The sequence below is a fragment of the Lampetra planeri genome, chromosome 10 (genome assembly GCF_965212315.1).
Source record: "Lampetra planeri chromosome 10, kcLamPlan1.2.h2, whole genome shotgun sequence".
Lineage (NCBI taxonomy): Eukaryota > Metazoa > Chordata > Hyperoartia > Petromyzontiformes > Petromyzontidae > Lampetra > Lampetra planeri.
The window spans coordinates 10,742,112-10,763,107 of record NC_136116.1 but is presented as its reverse complement, the minus strand read 5'-3'; the positions used below and the strand labels follow the sequence as shown (position 1 = coordinate 10,763,107).

Sequence of the window (20,996 nt, the reverse complement as noted above, 5' to 3'; positions counted from 1 at the left end):
AATTACACCGAAAACGACTCCATTGGAATATCCAGCAGTGTACATAGCAATCATCTCCCTGCACCATCGCCGCCTTCGTAAATCTTGACAGGACCCTCCTGAATAAGAGTCATGGGACTCGGTGAGGCTTTCCTGGGCAAAGTACGAACACAAACGCATCAATAACTCTGATACCCCATGTTGCAAGCTCAACAGGGGGGCATCCAGTGGGTGTAGATTGGCTGGCATGGGCCCTGCAACGAATGACGTGGGGCAACGTGCTCAATTTCCGGCGTTTTCACAATGATAATGACCCCATCTAGTGGTGGATCTTGAGGGCTGGCAGTAGCAGGTGGTTCAACATGCACGTGATTGAGTCCGGCATGGCTCTTAACGAAAACCGATGGTGTCTCGTCTCGATGAGTAAATGACGTGAATGACCACTGTACGTATCGACGTGACATCGTAGACAGGGTTGCCGACTTTCCCAATTCCATGCAACGTTGCAAAATGGTTTATGTATTCGATATCTCATTGAGCCATCACGGAGGGTCGTAGACTGAAACATACAAAAATAAGCAATAAGCAGACACAAGGGCATTTGTCCGCTATGTTTATTTCGCCCTATCAGCCTACTAAACAAATGTTTTGCGACGACAGCATGCTGTATAAAGAAGCCAAAGTCTGGGCCAGTGCGGACCGGTTTCGTCAACCCGTGCTCCAATTCCGTGCTGCGTGCCACGCACCTTTAAAGGGGCCGTCCATAAATGACGTCACGCACCTAGGGGAGGGGGGGGTCAGACATTTGTAACGATGTGTGACGAGGGGTGGCGGGGGTTTGAGAAATGTGACGTCACATCAAAATGCGCAAGTTAAAATATAGACAACACGTTCTACTTAATTCAATATACTTTTTAATACATGTTTTCTCCTACAATATCAGAGTGCAGCGCCACATTAAATACCCACTACAATGACAATAGTTTAAAGCGATTTGAAGCATATTCTTGGTTTTTTTCGGTAAAGTCACGTAGAAGGGAAATAATAAAATAATATTAATATTATTATTTTCTTATTATATTATTTCCCTTCTACGTGACTTTACCGAAAGAACCAAGAATATGAATCCCTGCAGTCACGAAAGCTTTAAATCAAGATTCGATTTGAAGCATGTTATTTTTTTTGGGGGGGGGGGCAGAGCTTTGTGACGTTATATTTGAGGGGGGGGGGGGTCTGACTTTTCGTGACGCCGTGTGACGAGGGGGGGGGGGTCAAAAATCGTCCAAAATCGCGTGACGTCATTTATGGAAGGCCCCTTTAAAAGAGCAGCGCGCTCAGCTCCGCGTGTTCCGTGCCACCTTGCCGCGTGTAAATCCTCAGCACAGCGGCAACACAGCGGCGAAGACGTCAACCCCGGTGGCCGTGCCAGGCCAGGTGCACAACTGCGGAGGCCAAGCACGTGCAAGTTTGTCGATCGAAGGCTCGCTGGCTAAGGAGGTCACGGGGCACAGAGCCAGGTCACGGGCACAGGCGGACTTTGACCTCTGTGTTGGAGGAGCGGCCAGGTGTTCGCTTTGTCCCTCACATTAAGAATCGCGGGTGTATATAATTAATGTTTTTTTTATCTTAATTGTGAACTACTGAAAATAAATTTATAAACACGGACAGTTTGGGAGGGACGTTGCCACTCTGTGCCATGGGGTGACTGACTTAGACGACTGGCAGATGCACCAGCTGTGCCCCCCCCCCCTACTGTGCCAACTTTCTTCGTTTAACCCGCCCGGCGCTCCGCTCGTTGTTGTGAGCGTCACCCCTCTGCCCTCCGCTGTTTGTTGGAGGGTGGACTGCCTCCAACTGCCCGGTAGCGGTCCTTCACGAGCCTCCTCCACACACTTGCTCAGCCCCACGTTCCTCCGAGGCCTATCCATCCCGTGGGGTGGTGCGCATTGCTCGGTCCACGTTTGGGCCAAAAACTAAAAAAAACGAACTTTAGACGTCCGCTCGGAGGCGTGGAATGGACCGACACCGAGATCGAGAAAGGGCACCACCGCTCAAAGCACCGGAGGAGCTGTTGGCAACCCTTACTACACTCGGAACCCGTGTTCTGGACTTGGGTTTAAAGTCTGTACATTTTAGGGGCCGTTCATAAATGACGTCACGCGTTTTTGAACGATTTTTGACCCCCCCCCCCTCTCGTCACACGGCGTCACAAAAAGTCAGACCCCCCCTCAAATATGACGTTACAAAGCTCTGTCCCCCCCCCCTCCAAAACCATATTTCTATTTTGAAAATAAAACATGCTTTAAATCGCTTTAAACTATTGTCATTGTAGTGCGTATTTAATGTGGCGCTGCACTCTGATGTTGTAGGAGAACACATTTATTAGAAAGTCTATTTAATTAAGTAGAGCGTGTTGTCTATATTTATTTAAAGTTGCGCATTTTGATGTGACGTCACATTTCTCAACCCCCCCCCCGTCACACATCGTCACAAATGTCTGACCCCCCCCACCCCCTAGGTGCGTGACGTCATTTATGGACGGCCCCTTAGCACCGGTGCCACTGCTAGCAGGCTAGGCCAGTCACGATCCATGCACGCATTAATGCCAATGGACGTCATCTTGAACAACAGTTGGCATGCATTAAATAACCAGATTGAATTTGTGAATGTAACCATCGTTTTTGTCTTTTGGGGCCACACTGCAGAGTACTTTTGCTGCACTGCCCTCTGCTGCCCGCCTCGTAACACAGCTTGATCACAGTTCAAGGGCATTTGCTGTTCTTTAGAAACTCCTCCCTTTGTTGTTGCCCACATAATGCACGAGCTTGATACGCGGTGGTTTGGCTGCTGCAGCTCATTACGATTAAAATGTCCCTCCCTTTATTACTGCTAATCCTACTTCCTCCCTGTATCACTGCTAATCCTACATAATACACGAGCATAATATGACTTTGAGACCCCCCCTACCACCTACACATTCCACGAGGAGTGACTAATCCCATATCTGCATTTTCCATCAATATGCTTAATTCCGCTGTTGATATGTAAACTCCTTTGTCAAGGCGCTCTCCTCCCCCGACCCAGCTTAAATATACGCTGCCAAGCTTGGCGGTGTTCATTGGGACGCTGTCTTTCCGACAGCTCTGTTTCTTCACCTGAGGACGGCTGCTTGTTTTGTGGCCGAAACGTCGTGAAAATTTGTATTTTATTATGTTTATTTTTGTTATTTTATTATTTCCCTTCTACGTGACTTTACCGAAAGAACCAAGAAGAGTTCAATTACCACCCAAGAATGTCAGTGTGGAACGTACGTGACGTCACGCCACGTCGACCAGTCTCCCTCATTAATAATCATGAACAGGATACGTCCTCCACATGGACCCGCCCCTCATTAATAATCATGAGCGGGTGACGTCACTCCGCATGTAGAACTCCCCCCCCCCCCCCTCATTAATAATCAATTCCGAGCTCTCTCCGAGCTTACATTTACAAGCAAATTTCTTACATTGACACGCTAATCTCTCACAAGACAATGGCCACCCCCACAGCTTCATTTGTCAAGATTTACCCGATCTTACATTTACATGCAAATTTCATCTCTAGCCCCTCCCACTGACCCTTGGGCTACACCATCCCAAACCTTTATAACTCCTTACCTGAGCAGCGCTCCCACCATATCTTCTCAGCAGCTCTCCCGCGATATTTCTCACCTGATGACGATTGCTTGTGTTGCGATAGAAACGTCGTGATATTGTTCTTATTTTTATTATTTTCCATTATTTGATCTATCTACGTGGCTTTACCGAACGACCCAAAGAATATGAATAATCATGAGCAGGTGACGTCCTCCAAATGGACATCCCCACAATTAATATTAATTAGCGGGTGACGTCACTCCACATGGGGGACCGAGGCGCCTCCATCCCCCTCCTCAGCGTCAACTCACAACCCTCACTACAAAGGCAGAACCCTCACGTCACGCGATCTCCGTGACGTTGTTGAGACATAGAAGTAAAAAGGATGTCACGATGAACAAGGGATTATAACCTTCAAATGAAATAAGTCTGTGTCACCGCGCCCTTACAAATTGCACACGAATTGATGCAATGGCTATCACGTGGCAGTCTGCTTTTCGCTTGCAAGTTTCAGATTTACTGCAATACACCCGTTCTTGGACGGGCAAAAAGGCTAGTCATTGATATTGTCCTTGTGACAGCATAACCAAGAAAACATAATATCAAACCACAGCATTCTTATATTTAATTTGAAAGCTCATGACATATTTTATTGTATATACAACAAATAAACAACAGTCCATGCTCTTGAAACGCAGTAGAGTACTTTAAACGCGAACACGTGTGCGTTGTCATCGTGTTCGTAAAAATGATTGCTCAAGTCGCACGGTGTGCACCTGAAATAAGATTTCGAGCCAAAGAACGTTGCAGTTACATCTCTCACAGTGAAGTGACGCATCGTGATTTTCGACAACGTATTCGTGCAGACTAAAATATGCATTGTTATGAAAATACAAAAAATATAAGTGCGTAATTACGAATAATTTACATTCATTAAATAGTTGTGCTTTATGTACATTGAATTCTTCATCATCATCATCATAATAATAATATACAGCCCTTTGCCAATGCACGGCTGGATGAAGGCCTCACGCCGTTAGAGTTACTTTGACTAACACGTGAGTAACGGAACGTAACACTGTTTACAAATTGTCACTTTTTTAAGGCTTTTAAGCTTTTGTAAAGATAATATATAAAACAATACTTCAGTGAACAGCAGCGAAAGTACATTTGTGCTCTCTCGTTGCTGAAAACTCTTCTTGAGGTGGCTGTGGGCCACGTGTTTGCTGGACACGCTGACACCGATTAGCCATTTTGGAGAGCACTCCACTTGTTTTCTTATTCACAGGATGCAGATACTCTTACGTTGATTATTTGCCGAATTGCAGCTCTGAATGCCCTGACACAAACATTCCAGAGCGCACGCCCCCGCTGATCACATTTGGCACGAATGTCAAGAGTGCCAGCAGTCTCAGATGACGCTTTGATACGGGTATCGTAAACGGTCACACTGCCGCTGCCGCCGCTCATGATACAGTTGTGGGTGTTGTGACTTTTGCAAAACCCAAACCATATCTTCCCCCCCCCTCCACCCCTCCACGACCAGCACAATCCTATGACCCAGGCTACCATGACCAAACACGGATCATGGAACAAAACAGGCAAGCAGATCCTAAAAAAACTAACTTTTTCCATATTTTGACTTCCACCATATTGTTAAGTTGTTTTGAATCTCAGGCCTCGTCCTCTCCGTATGGAATTCCGACCAGGTGAGTTCTGCCCACGTGCACGGGAAACAAGCTCGCCCTGTCCCCCGTCGGGCCCTGCCCCGCTAACCGATGACACGTTCTCTTCTTCAGCTCGTTACCACAGATCCACATTCACGTGGTAGTGCTCGCCACGCATCAGCCCCACACGTTCTATAGAGCTACACGTGACTTCGACATCAATCTGTGGACTCCCAACACGTTCATTTTTCTGTAGAGGGTCTCTTTTTTATAGTGGAAGGACCCCCCACACAGACAACCACCGCTTTGCTAATCCCCCATCAACTTGGGGAGATGCCTCCGTACGCACCTCTCAATTTGCTGCAATAGGCACAGAGGCCAAGGAAGACTTTAAAGGGTCAAGAGCAACTGGGGCCACGACACGTGGTATAGCCGCCCTCCCTTCATAAAACATAAACGGACAGCTGTGTTCATATCTCTTCTTGAGCAGAAGACGGCCGTCACCTGTTGAGGAAGCGCAGGTTTATGGGCCGGTCTGGCACCAACAGGGTACGTGTCATGGGCCGTACCACGCTGTCCTTGGACTCCGGCTTGATGACGTACTTCTTTATGATCTGCAAGGGGTACATCGGCGATGGTCAGTTGTTGTCATAACTATCATTGTGGCTGTTGTTTATTCCCAGGCTCATTGTGTTACCTTTGAAATGATGCTGCCACGGAGTGGTTCATGCCAATGAAACAAACTGTGCTCGTTGTAAATACTGTTTCTGGAATTGCTTAAATGAAATCCAAAAGATCACAAAATCCGTTTTTTTATGCGGTCATTGGTGACCAGAGAGAAACCACCACCTCACTACGCCGGATAACCTGATTTAATCACTGGCGGCTAAACCCCACATTTTACCCCTCGATCTCAGCTCTGTCATGGTCCCAGCACCCTGATCCATCTGACCACCTCGTGCTTGTACGAGTTTGCTATTCACCTGTGCCAGTGCAAGGTGGACCTCCAACTCGGCGAGCCTCCTCCCCACACAGCTGCGCTTGCCGAAGCCGAACGGGATGGACGCGAATGAGTGCATGCCCTCCTCCCCCTCCTTCTTGTTTCCCTTGTCGAGCCAGCGGTCGGGACGGAAAGCCTCCGGCTCCGGGAAGTATCGCTCGTCGTGCGAGGTGGCGTAGTGGCACAGCGTGATGAGTGTCTGTTGCACAAAACGGGGCACGAACGTGAAACAAAACCAAGGTTGACCCACACCTGTGACAAAACCACCCTGAGCGCACACAAACTACACAAACTACACAAATCAAGACTAAACTACACAGGGTTGAGCTTGCCTGGTGCTGGGGTGGGGAGACCACCTGGGAGTGCCAGGTGTGGTCTAGGCACGCGTGCAAAATAGTCAACGTTTGACTCCAAATCGGTGGCATTTCATTGGATCAGGGCGAGAGTGACTCGGAACAGGCCACACGTGCATATATTGATGTGCATATAAGGAACTCGAAAGTTACACCAAAAATCAATCAATTGGGATTGTACACAACCATCATCGCTCTCCCCACCCCAACCTCTACTGGCAGACTAATACGCGAGGCCACTCTTGCAAATGAGATGGGGGTGCCACAATGGCGAGATGTTAACTATCTCGCCTGGTATAAAGGAGGTCGTGGGTTCGATCTCGACCCTGACGCCTGCATATTTGGAGTCTGCGTGTTTTCTCTCTTTCCCCGTGGTCGCGTGGATTTTTCTCCGGATCCTCCGGTTTTTCCCTCCACATTTAGAATCAACATCACGCGTTTAGAGTATTTGGCTGCAAGACATTTCCACACGACGATCATAAGCCCACTTCGCTGGGCTTTCACTTGTGGCCAGGTCGCTTTTGAAAAAAGATCTATAATCGCTTAGTGGGCCTTACCTGGTCAAATAAAACTTAGTTTAGTTTGAGAGACTATCCTGGCCCCTTGACTCCTCGCCTGGCTACACGGATCAAACGCGAACGTGGCCGTGGACGTGCGCCTCACGCGTGGTGCTCACCCCTCTCGGGATGAGGTATTCGCCGATCTCGACGTCTCGCTGCGAGAAGACCCTCGCGTTGCCGGGTATCACGGGGTACAGCCTGCAGGAGACACCGCACCAGTGCATGTAAGAGCTGCTCACAAATAGCTTTTTGTTTTCTGTAGAACTGCTTTTGTGTGCGTGTTAGTCTGCGGTCCTTCCCCCGCGCCTCCGATTAGCGCGGTTGGCTACGCGCGGCGCGAAAGAAGCTCGACGCACTCGCAGTTGACGCCACGCGGCAGTCATCGCAACAAGGAGGCTTATCAAGAATGACCGCAGCCTGTCGCGTGGATGAGAGGCGCAAGGCCAGCCCGGCTCCCCACCTGAGCGCCTCCTTCACGGTGGCCCTCAGCAGCGGCATGCGCGCCAGCTCCTCGGGGCCCGGCGTGGCGCGGCCGCCCATCGCGGCGCACACCTCGGCGTGCAGGCGCTCCTGCAGGTCGGCGTGGCGCGACACCTCGTACAGGGACCACGACATGGTGCTCGAGATCTGCGCGGGGACACGTGCGGGGGGGGGGGCAGTGGGAGGAGGAGGGAGGACGTTAGTTTCGTCCCGCACGTGGACAACCCCGTGCGCTCCTTGGGCAGCAGCGTCAGTGCTGTTCAACTAAAACTAAACTATTTATTTTACCAGGCGAGGCCCCACTGTGCTGTGTAGCTCTTTTTCACAAGCGGCCTTGCCGACACAAATGATAGCTCAACGAGGTGACTGGCTTCTCATGTGGAAATGTATAGCAGCAAAATACCCTAAACTTCGCGTCGATATTAAATGTGGAGGGGAAAACGGGAGGACCCGGAGAAAAATCCACATGACCACGTGGAGGAAGAGCATACAAACTCCAGATATACAGCAGCAGGCATCAGGTCGGGATCGACCCCACGACCTCCTGTATACCAGGCGAGGGAGTTAACATTTTGCCACCATGGCGCCCTGTTACCCGCTAGCGAGAGGAAGGAGGGGTTGGTGTGCGTGGTGTACGAGCTGCCTCTACAGCAAAGTCGAGAGGGCAGGGCGGAGTTGGGGCTGATTCAATGCTGCAAAGGTTGTGTAGAGGGGTGGGTTGGGGGGGGCGATGACACAGCGTCTCGTGCACCCACCGCCGCGTTGGTTAGTCGGGGGGATTGTTCAACCATATTTCACCACGCTAGTAAGTGGGCAGAACTGTTTCAGATATCACTCGCTGCCGATGTTAGCTGCGGCGGGGAAATGAAGTCAGGATGGGGGGGTAGGTTCATTGGACAGGGACGCTAACCGCCGTACGCGTATTACGCATCAGGCCACCCATCTCCATCTCCCCCTTGGGATTCACGCCGCGACGCTGCGATCGGCGCGACGCTACGCGAGTTTGACGCGGGGGGTGGGCGTCTGTGTCGGCGATCCTCACTGTGTCCACGCCGGCGAGCAGGAGCTCCGTCAGGTTGCCGTAAATCTGGCGCATGGAGAGGTCCTGGCGGGAGAGGTAGTAGGCGAGGACCCTCTCCTGCACCGCCTCGCCGCGCCGCGTCCGCTCGCTCAGCTCGGCCAGCCTCGAGTCGATGTGGGTCTTCGCTGCTCGCAGAAAAAGAATCGCGCGTCACAACGGCGGCGATGTCGGCCACGCTTGGACATCGTCGACAGGGAACGTCACTGCGTCGCATCCCCGTCGCGCTTCGCGAGTTCGCGTTCCCGCCGCGGGCGTCGTTCGCCGCGATGGCCAGGTTTCGCGTGGCCAAGCGGGCCTTGACTGTCAAATGTTGTTGCGTTTAGGGGTCCCGGTCTCTTCGAAGGCGGAAGGTTTAAACCCCGCGGCTGCTGCTACGGACATCACGGCCAAGCGACGCGCGGTCACGAGGTTGCTCACGGCACGTGGTGCAAGTCGACTTCTCGGTCACTCGGGGTGATGGTGGGGAGGGGTGCTCCAGATCAAACATAAACAATGGCGTGTGCCAAGTAATTATGTGAATTGGACCGTAGGGACCGGATTCATCGTTTACCTACGGACATGGAATTGAGTTGAAGACGTAGACTGTTAATCACTTTCATTGCTTCTTAACTACTGGGCATCTGTGAACTACTGGGCATCTGTGAACTACTGGGCATGTGTGAACTACTGGGCATGTGTGAACTACTGGGCATGTGTGAAAAATATACTTTATAGTTCATCGGGTTCCTCCAGTATAAACAAATATTCTGATTCTGAACTGCTTTTTGTGTTTAGTTTGTTGTACATTCACCGCACCGCCGATTAGCACGGTTGGCTACGTACGGTGTGAAAGAAGTTCAACATACATACGTACTTAATTGATCATGCCACTCATTTAACTTTACTTGACAATTACGTCACCTCCAACAGGTGAGGAACACCAGATATTTAATCCGGTCTACGTGTAAAACAACAATATAATTTGCAAGCACGCTTCATCCGCGAGCCCAGATAATGCGCCCTCGGGCAACTGAGAGTTCACCGTGTGTATGCATGTTTAGAGAACCCAACCAACTGCTATGGAAATGCTTGAGCATCTGGTACTTAGTTAATGCGGACGCGATTGATGTCACGCACACATTTCACCATTGTCAAGGTAATTTGGAGAATTCAGCTTATCGATCAGACAGCCATTTAAACATATCCCAAATCATGACGTGGCCCCAATTTCAACGTCACACGCCACACATTTTCCATACATCCATCAACAATGTGTGTTTGTGTGTCCGTGTGGGAATTACACAAATTACCAACGTAGACTTGGCCTTTTTAAAATATATATAGCGCGAGCATATTGATGGAAATTACAACACGGTGTGTGTGGACACATGGGAAATGAGAACTATTCAAGCAGCGCATCATTGGAGGCCATTTATCCATGTATGGGCAATTAACTACTCCTGCTGTAACGCACAGGAACAATCCAGACCATACTCATGGCTTGGCATATCGCAGTTTGTGGCTCTATGGCTCTCCCAATGCCTTTTCAGATTGTGCAGCAATGCTGCTCGGTGTGATTGTCCGACGTGTCACGCCACGTGCTGGGAGTACAGTGAAAGAGCTCCCCCCGAGAACGTTGAGAGACATTGGTCATGAACGCGGCGGACAACTCCGAGAAGACATCGGAGAGCGATGCAAAAAATTATAAGTTCGACAAAGGCGATGAAATTGAGCCAACTTCTCTATCGCTCACCAAACCTGCTGCACGACAAAAATGTTTGTTATTATTACTATATATAAAACTCTCAAAGTCCGAGCGATGCTCACTTTACGACCCTTCCCAATTGCCCCATTTGCGGCGCCCGTACCGAAGGCAAAGAGGCAGTCCCAGGCGGCCACGAAGCGCTTCCAGGGAGTCGGGTAGAGCCAGAGCAGCGGGCGCGGCATGGCCATTGTGAGCAGCGTCAGCTGGAACATGCTGTTGATGGCCTGGATGAAGCGCTCAGTGTCCTCGGGGACGTTCGGAGCCAGGCAGCCGAGGCGAGCCTCAAACAGCACCGCGCCGATCCCTGCAGGCGCACAGACGAATCGGTCGATCAGAAAGCCCCGATGAGTACGCTGGAAACGTCGAGACCGCTGCGGAGTTTGGCTTGCATTGGAACGACGAGGCTGGATAAAGCGCAGTCCCAGAAGGATGTGTAGCCGATTGGTTGTGCAGCACAAGTATGATTAATGAATTTTGATGTTATATTAACCAATGGCTCGATTTGACCCAAAACACTAACGTTGGTCTACTCTTGTAAATACTGCTTTCACGTGATATTTAAACGCTTCGTAGCTAATGTTGAAAGCGTTAACTCTGTTTGTAACGGGGGGTGGGGGGGGGGGGTAGGAAACTTTGAAAAGATGATCCAATTTGAATGGAAATTTAGTGTCAAGTTACGTTGCTAATTTGAAAACTGGAAGAAAAAAATGATCAGAGGTTTGCCCAAAAATTTGAGACGAGAAAAAAACCTCACGGTGTTTAAATAAAAAACAAAATCAGCTCCAAAAGAAAGTTTGAACCCCTCCGTCTCCCTCCCCGTCTACCTCATCTCCTAATTACGTCATGCGCCGTGTGACGTCATCTCATTGTGTGGCCTCGAAACGAAACGCTAATGAAGTACTTCCGAGGATAAAACGCATGTTGGAGAGCGTTACAGAATTCGAGCACAAGCATTATTTTTTATTTCTTGTTTAAATGAGGGGTTCCCCCCCCCGCCCCTTACAGTCCTGCCGCCTGCATCGTCGCCACGAGATGATGGATCCACTTTGAAATCCCCGCAAGCAGTATGTATGTAATGTATGTTATGTATGTATGTAATGTATGTTATGTATGTATGTAATGTATGTAATGTATGTATGTAATGAATGTATGTATGTAATTTATGTATGTATGTAATGTATGTATTGTATGTATGTATGTAATGTATGTATGTAATGTAGGTGATGTATGTATGTAATGTATGTAATGTATGTATGTAATGTATGTATGTAATGTATGTAATGTATGTATGTAATGTATGTATGTAATGTATGTATGTAATGTATGTATGTAATGTATGTAATGTATGTAATGTATGTATGTAATGTATGCATGTAATGTATGTATGTAATGTATGTATGCAATGTATGCATGTAATGTATGTATATAATGTATGTAATGTATGTATGTAATGTATGTATGTAATGTATGTATGTAATGTATGTATATAATGTATGTAATGTATGTATGTAATGTATGTATGTAATGTATGTATGCAATGTATGCATGTAATGTATGTATGTATGTAATGTTTGTATGTAATGTATGTATGTAATGTATGTATATAATGTATGTAATGTATGTAATGTATGTATGTAATGTATGTATGTAATGTATGTAATGTATGTATGTAATGTATGTATGTAATGTATGTATATAATGTATGTAATGTATGTAATGTATGTATGTAATGTATGTATGTAATGTATGTTGAACTTCTTTTGCAGCGTACGCAGCCAGCCATGCTAATCGGAGCACCCGCTGCTGTGCCGGAGAACAGCTGTGTGGAAGATATATTTTGTTCAAATTGAGATTGTCGCGTGCACAGTCAAAACTGATATACTGTATTCGGTTATATTTTTCTGGAGCTGAAATGTTGCCAAATTAAGTGCAACGCCAAACTTCACATGACAGTTTGAATGTGTGCAGCCATTGGTGACCGGGCTTGGGCCATCTACTCGCTACACTTGAGAATACAACCAAACCACTCACGGCTGATTAAAATCTAAGATCTCAGACGTGCTGGCTCAGAACGCTGACCTCTGAGTCACCCGGCCCACATCTGCACTTCTTCTTCTTCAAAGCACACTCTACGCAGCATCCCTTTTAGTAACTTTCTGCAGTCATTTAACCACAACATTCTTGGCGACCGCTCACAATCTGCATCACCGCAGCACTGCGCACTATCCCTCTGCTGCAACACAAAAACACATCTCACATCGCAGACCCAGGGCCAAGGTTCTGCTCGTGAGCACGTGAAGAACAGGACAGCGCACCGCTGTGTGGTGGTATCAATGCCACGCCTACCGCGTTTTCATATCGCTGAAAGTTGATATTAACACAACGATGATGCCATTATTTATCCAGGAAAGCTTCACCGGAAATGAAGGTTGTTTTTCAGGAGGTGTCCGCATTGTTGCACTGTTTGGTCAATTCCACTTCAAAGCAATAGCATTGTGATTGCAACACAGCGCTCCTTTCGGCCTCGGTCAATCAACGAAAGGTCCATAGCAGATTTATATCAATATGTTCACTGACGGACATGACCAGGATGTTAACCCTGATTGCAAACACGCGGGCGTCTGCACACACACACGCGCGCATACACACAGCACGCCACGTGGTAGCGCGTCTCCCCTGATGAAATGTGCTTGCCTCCCCGCATGTCTGAGCATCGTCTATCGCAAACCGTTGCATTTTACTTCCAAACAAACATAAGATGGGGGGGGGTTACGCACACAGCCGCTCATCCATCACTAATACCAGTGGCCTGCAATGCGATGAATTCGGGTCGCAGTGCCCTTGAAGGTCACAGCGTGAGACAAAACCGCGTATTAATTTACGGGGCTTTTGGCAACAAAAAAAATCGCTGCAATTATCTGACCTCGCCCGCGTGCTTTCCGATCGGTTATGTGCGGCTCGGTGATCTGCGGCAACAGTCCCAAAGACATGCCCACAGACCGGAGATCCGTGTTGACCAATCGCTTAGCAATCCACGTGCAAAACATTGAATTCAGAGCTTGATTAAAAATTGTGAGATTCGATTAAAATGTCGGACCAAAAAAATAGTTCCCCGTTCAAATTGGGGATATAAATTAGACATTCTGCTGGGTGCATTTTTTCGTTGCAATTATATTTTATATTACAAACAGATTAATGCGTTATCTTGATCCACATAAACAACTTGAAGTGGATCCCAACTCACATTTAAAGGGACTTATGCAAACGTCCGTCGAAGTATGCATGACTTTTAGCACATTCCAATTTGTACCCCGAATTCTATGCTCGGCAAATAAGCGAATAAACACGTCGGTGCTTTGATGTTTCACTTATTATGCGTGTCAAGCTCCCAGCTCAACACAAACGGCTCCATTCACGCTCTGTGGGCAAATGGTCCTTTCCGTTAAAGTTTTTGATGGAAGCATTGGCAACATCTCCGTCGCCAATGATGCGTCGAAGCGGCGATAAGTCAGCCGCTTCGTCAACATCTGCTGAGTCGTTCTCCAATGGTTTGTTTCTTTGTACGCACTTGGGGCGAAACGTCGGACTCCCGTGCCTAAGGGGCCGTCCATAAATGACGTCACGCGATTTTGGACGATTTTTGCCCCCCCCCCCCCCCTCGTCACACGGCGTCACAAAAAATATGACGTCACAAAACTCTGCCGCCCCCCCCCAAAAAAAAACATGCTTCAAATCGCTTTAAACTATTGTCATTGTAGTACGTATTTAATGTGGCGCTGTACTCTGATGTTGTAGGAGAAAACATTTATTAAAAAGTCTACTTAATTAAGCAGAACGTGTTGTCGATATCTATTTAAAGTTGCGCATTTTGATGTGACGTCACATTTCTCAACCCCCCCCCCCCCCCATCGTCACACATCGTCACAAATGTCTGACCCAACCCCCCCCCCCAGGTGCGTGACGTCATTTATGGACGGCCCCTAACAACACGCGGTACAACCCCAAATACACAACAGAGAGCCACCGCGGCACCGCCACGTACATCCACTGCGCGTTCGTGAACATCCGAGTCCACCCATTGTCGTGCGGCGTGCTCAAGATGGGTTTTTTTTGTCGAAGCTCGCACACGGACCTTCAAGACCGAACTTGTAGAAGACATCCGAGACGTCCCGCACCAGGCCCTGGTTCTGCCCTCGCTGCCTCTCCACGTTGTCGAGGAGGTCGCCGACCACGTCGAGGAGGGGGGCCGTGTACGCGGCGGCGCGGCCCGGCTTGAGCATGCGGTCTCCGATCACCCGGCGTAACCGCTGCCACTCCTCTCCCTCCCTGTCACAACGCGTCGTGGCACAATGGGGCAGGCAAAAGGGGGGAGGCGGTGGGAGCGGGGGAAGGGGGAGGGTTATTTTATTTTGCCAGGTAAGGCCCGCTGAGATATGCAGCTCTTCTTTTGTTTCAGAAGTTACCTGGCCAGCTCAACGAAGTTTGCTTATCGTCACGTGGAACATTTCTCGCAGTCAAATGACTCGGAACGCGTTGATGTTGATTCTAAAAGTGCGGAGGGGAAACAATCCACGCGACCGCGGGGAAAGAGACACGCAAACTCCAAATAAACAGCAGGCGTCAGGGGTCCGGATCGAACCCGCGACTTCCCGAAAACCGGGCGAGGCAGTTAACATCTCGCCACCGCGGCGACCCCCACCTGTCGTAAGGGTTCGGTGAGGATGAAGGTGCCACAGCTGAGTGGAGGATGAAGGGCACCGGAGCGAGTGGCATAGGATGAGACCCCTTGGGTCACGGGGAGGAGGGTGGGGGGATTGCGAAGGCAGCCGCGTTGTGAACGCGCGAGTCTTCGTGGCTCTGCTGCGTAGCTCTGAGTGTGTTCCTCGAGTTGTTCCGGCTTGCTGTGCGGCACGATGGTCCGACGTTTTGTTTTGCTGCACATCGGAGAGCTGCCGTAGCAGCATTGAACGGTGGGAAGCACAAAGACAATTGTTGGATGCCTGCTCCTCGTCATTGCCACGGCCTCGAATGACGAGCACTCATCGGCCATCTGCCCGGATGGTTTGGAAGCCAACATGTATGGAAGAAATATAGAGAGTATATTCTTAGGTTTTTTCGGTAAAGTCACGTAGGTGAAAAATTTAAATTAATAAAAGTAAAATAAAATAAAAATCACGACGTTTCGGAGGCAACACAAGCTTCCGTCTTCAGGTGGAACCGTCACAGCACGATAGTTGTATCAAGTGAGAGAAATTCCAAGAAAACAGTCCTTGTATATATACCGGTTGAGGGTGGGAGGAGCCAAGGTAGGCCCTGAATATTATTTTTGTGAGGTTCAAATCTAGAAATATAGAGAGGCCAAGTATCCAGTTTAGCAGCTCGTCATCGCCTGTCTTGAACAGGGCTTCAAGGCCGCCCTGAACAAGGGGGCTGAATTGACGAGAAGTCAAACAGAGATTGTCAGACTACGGAGAGACTGGCTTTCCTGCAGCCATCGGAGTGTGAACTGTTCTTGCGTGGCTCAGGGTTACTAACGGAGATGGGTGAAGCCCCCGCATCTTGTTAAAGCATGGCAGATTCCGGAATGCCATGACTATATATACGTGTGTGACAATAATAATGATGATGATATTAATGATGATGATTATTAGGTATGACACAAAAAACACATCATTGGGTCACACACACACACAGGGGCACAAGGCTGCCACGATCATGACCCAGATGCATCGGTTTTAATTGGGTGGGACACACAGTCAATCGTCCGGCGTGTTTGTCCGCCCCTCATTCTTCTGGACACAAAAGGTGGTGGTGGTGGGGGGGGGCGGCTGGTGGGGCCGCTGCACAACACTCACGCAGTCTTCCGTCTTCTTCTTTCGAATGGCTGATGATGTAGATGCACCACAACAATAATTGCACACTCAGGCGGTCAAGCCAGAGAACCGCGTGTCAGGAGGGGTGGTGGGGGGACGAGGAGTAGTGTTATGGCTGTTTAACACGTAGGCTTTCGCGACCAGTATCATTCATAATAAAGGTTTTGGAGTTAGATCGCGTTATTTATAAATGTGTCGTAACCCTCCACCACCCGACACGGCCAATCAGTTCTGGCAAATCGCACCAGGATGCTGAATGTAATTACCAGCGAGACGTCGTACAACTCACATTCTAAATGTTGTGGATTCACTCTTCAAGCACACCGGTGGGCTGAAGAAGTAACGAATTGGCGTTTTGTTAACGTGACACATTTTTTGTTACCGATTGGCCGTGTCGGGTGGTGGAGGGTTGCGACACGTGATCTAACCCAACCACCTTCATTGTGAACAGCTGCACGGCTGTGATACTCACGCAGTGAGCAGTCCGAACGCGTGGCCGCGCTCCGTGCGATAGTCCTTCCACGACGACAGCTCCGAGCGAATGGGGTGAGCGCCCTCCTGGCGCAGCACCTGTTCCATCAGCTTCGCGCACGCCACGTGCACCGTGACGAACGGTCCGAACTGCGCCTTCCACACGGGGCCGTAGCGCCGGGTGCCCTCGATCTGCGTTCGCGGGTCGCACGGCACGACGGGACATGAACGTCGCGCAAAGTATACTCCGAAGTTCTAGATTTGAAGCTTTCGTGACTGCAAGGATTCATATTCTTAGATTTTTTTATCGGTAAAGTCACGTCGATAAAAAATAAAAATTTAAATTAATAAAAGTAAAATAAAAATCAAATAAAAATCACGACGTTTCGGAGGCAACAAGTTATAGCACAGTGCAGGACTACAGCACCGCATGTCATAATGTTACGAATAATAATGAAAATTTAACTAAGAAAAGCCCCAATGAATCTTAGTACTCTATTCAGGAGGGTCCTGCTACATTGAGATGTTTGGCCAAACACATCCATTTTTTATTTTATACCTACGTGACTTTACCGAAAGAACCAAAGAGTGCATCAATGAGCATTTGGCTCATTGTTGGAGGAAACCGCCGAACACAGAGCAAAGCCAGGCAGCACGCTGTCGACGAGGGGGTCATACTCCACACTGCCATCTCCTGGCCATGCCTGGCAGCCCCGCGCCTGCAACACCTGGCAAGCCCCGCTGGTCACCCATTGCACCACTAACCGGGCTCATACCTGCGTAGCTTCTGGGGTGCACAGAGATAGGGCGCATTCGAGATGATTTGATCATCGGCAAATGTTTTTTTTTGGGGGGGGGGGAGAGTGGTGTGAGGTTATTCACCAACCAACGCTGACCAGTGTAGTGAAGTATGGCTAAGGGACCCCATGACCGACACGGCGTGAGAAGACCCTTCACATCATGAGCAGTGTCTCGATAGGCAGAAGGGTTGCAAACAGTTATGTCCAATTGAGGCAGAATGACGTTGTTACATAACGAGGCACACGGACGAGCATTCACACGCATCGCTTCACGCGTGCACCGTGTGGGTAGCTCATCAATTGTGATCGATGCATGGTTACGCGTCCAGTTAATACAGACAAAAAAAACTGCATTTCATAAATGGGATAAATGCGACGATGTTATGCAAAAAAGTGACATTTAACGTCTCGTCTCATCCAGCTCACGTGCGAGAATCTGAATCTGTGAACAGGCTATGACATAGCAAGCAGGACGACAGCAACGAACTTAAAATGAGCAATGTCTGTTGGCCTGATGGAAGAAGTTAAGCTGGAAGTTCGACGTCTTGGGCTATTTTAAAATGCATTCACACTCTTCCTCATCAAATGTTCATCAAGTCAGCCTCTCGTCGTACCCAACACCCATCCGAACGACGACCTCCCTGCGTGAGTCCAACCACAGAGCGCTCGCCCCGCGGATCAACCGCCAAACCCCCGACACAGCCACGTGGAATTCCCACCGCCAATCCCGGACGGCTCGCGATCACGCGCGCGCTTTCTCACCTGCAGCTCGTGGAGTCTGCTCAAGCCCCTCCTGAACAGGAGGTCGCCGGCGAAGCTCCACACGCTGGGACCGGGCACGTCGCGAAGACCCTTAAGGGCCCCCACGGCCACGGCCGGGCAAGCGCCTCCTCCTCCCCCGCGCGTGCGCTGCGCGTCTGCCGTGGGAACGCGCGGCGGTGGCTGAGGCTGCGCGGCAGCGTGCGGGCACAGCGCGGCTGCAGCTGCTGCGACGGCGGCGTGCGGCTGCGGCAGCGGCGGCGCGGCGGCGTGGGGGCACAGCGCGGCTGCTGCGCGCCACAGCGCGGAGCCGCGGGTCCGGCTCACGGTCACCGCGTGCGTCATTTGGCTCTCTGCGTCGTCTGCGTCTCGGGCGCTCGTCTGTCTCTCTGTCTCTGCGCTGTGTGTCGTTGTCTCAATGCCCTCGGTGTCTTTGTCCTCTGTGTGTCTGTCTCGCTGTCTCGGGCGCTCGTCTGTCTCGGCGCGTGTCCGTCTCTCTGTCTCGGCGCTGTGTGTCGTTGTCTCAATGCCCTCGGTGTCTTTGTCCTCTGTGTGTCTGTTTCTCTGTCTCGGGGTGCGTCTCGCCGTGTGTCTTTGTCTTAACGTCTCGGTGTCTGTGTCTATGTTGATTCCGGTCTGTGTCACAATTATTCAGTGTATATCTGCATCGGTGTCTTTCTGAGTGTCTGTGTGTGTTTTTGTGGCAATGCGTTTTCAGGCTCTGCCTCGGTGCCTTAACGTCTGTCTGTGTCAATATCTGTCTCCGTGTCTCAAATGTCTATCTTAAATGTCAAAATCTGAACGCCTGTCTTGCTGCCTCCGTATCTGTCTCAATGTTTATGCCTGTCCCTGGGTGTGTCTATTTCATTGTCTGTCTGTCTGTCCCAGTGACAGCTTCTTCCCTGCTAATGGGATAAGTGTCTGCTTGCCGGCGTAATGCCTTGGCTGCAATTGTGTCAGTGTCTCTCCGTGGTTGCTTGTCTGAATGCGAACAAAAGTAAATATGTCAATGTGTCGGTGTGTCTCAATGTCTTTATATCGGCGTGTCTGCTTATCGCTGTCTCGATTGCACTTCACTTCTCGATCCTGTCCGTTTCAAAACCGCTGTTCCACGTTTCTCTCGCTTCTCTGCAAATGTGCTCCACTTTTTAATGCAACGTCCTTCTCGGCGCGGGCACGTGTCTCTCGCACACACGGACACACGGCCCCCCTGTTCTCTGGGTCTCTTTAAATGATCTCTTCACCAGCAACTCCTAAATGAACATTGCCTTCGAATGTGCTTCTCCGTCGATACCCTGCGATGATTCGGGATTGTTAATGCACCGTTATAAACGCTGCTATAGCAGGAATTAAGTGAGATGATAGAAACAACAACCAAAAACCTCTACTTGTGATACAGGGGCAAGAGCTGAGTTTTCGTTGCGGGAGAGGACTCTGCATTTGTATATATAGGCCGAGTCTTTGCCTCCCAGAGACGTGACGCAAAGGCTGGCTTCGATTTGTTTATTTATTTTATTTTTTATTAAAACAAAAAAAGTTTTGGGTCATATTTTATCAATCTACACCAGTCAAGGCGAAGGTCACGGTTAATATTTACAGACACACAGAACGCCCGGAATGCCTCATAGTTACAACACTTTGTTTAGGAAATACGCAGTAAATCATTATGGTAATAACCCCAGAGCAAGACCCACTGATGAAATGATCGGCGTTATTGCGAGTGTGGTTTTTTTTGTCGTTTGCGACCGGGGGGAAGGAGAAGCGTCCAACAATGGTACGAATAATAATAATAACATTGCCAAAAGTGTAATCTTGCATTTGTTTTTCTTTCACGGCAATGGGTGGGCTCTTATCGGAGTGCATTCGAGTGATGTTTTTCATTCATTTTAACCATGGGCTTTCACGACCAATGTTATGATTCATAATTAGTTTCTTTTGGGTTAAAACGTCATAATAAAAACATTATTATTTTAGCGCTCCACTACCAGAAAGAGCCCATCAAATCAAGGTGTCACGTGGGCAAATATTCCGAGCAATTTGGTTAATCGCGTGGGCACAATTGACGCGCGCCACTAACACGCGCGCTGGCCAAAATGCTCGATTGATGTCACGTAGCTGAAGCATTGCGACTGTTTGCTGCGACCAGGACCAGCTCACACGTATTCCCCTGTACGTGTAATCATTGCAGGATGGACACACGCACACACGCACGCGCGCGCGTAATAATAGGCAGCCCTTTATCAATTCGCACATACACGTGCGCGCACAGCAATGATATACACGATCATGCGCACACATTGCGTTACTGGCATGCTCGTGGGAAGGCTGCATGGGCCGACGAGCGGTCATCTTGGGTCAATTTCTACCAATTATGGGCGTCCGTTACATAGTTCAGTACAGCTAAACATTTCTCACATTCCCGTCATGGTGATTCTGATCATCATCATCATCAGAAGCAGCAGCAGCAGCCATCACTTCCAATCTATTGCTGGATGGGGGCCAATCCAATCCTGCAAATAATAAAACAAATCTAGAAAGATTATGGTCACGCAAGAAGGCTTGGAATACGCGTTGGCATACTTGGCGCTGACTCG

The 20,996-nt window shown here is 49.3% G+C and overlaps 1 protein-coding gene across 1 annotated transcript; it reads right to left on the bottom strand.

The window, feature by feature from the left end:
- Nucleotides 1–4,216: 4,216 nt before the first annotated feature.
- CYP27B1 (cytochrome P450 family 27 subfamily B member 1) lies at nucleotides 4,217–20,301 on the bottom strand. Its single transcript, XM_078598298.1, has 9 exons — nucleotides 18,406–20,301; nucleotides 16,845–17,035; nucleotides 14,632–14,825; nucleotides 10,603–10,803; nucleotides 8,717–8,880; nucleotides 7,655–7,821; nucleotides 7,311–7,392; nucleotides 6,265–6,480; nucleotides 4,217–5,895 (listed from the first exon to the last, which is right to left on the bottom strand). The coding sequence occupies exons 1-9, from the start codon at nucleotides 18,745–18,747 to the stop codon at nucleotides 5,782–5,784; spliced, it is 1,671 nt and encodes a 556-aa protein (XP_078454424.1). The 5' UTR covers nucleotides 18,748–20,301; the 3' UTR covers nucleotides 4,217–5,781.
- Between the last annotated feature and the right edge of the window lie 695 nt (nucleotides 20,302–20,996).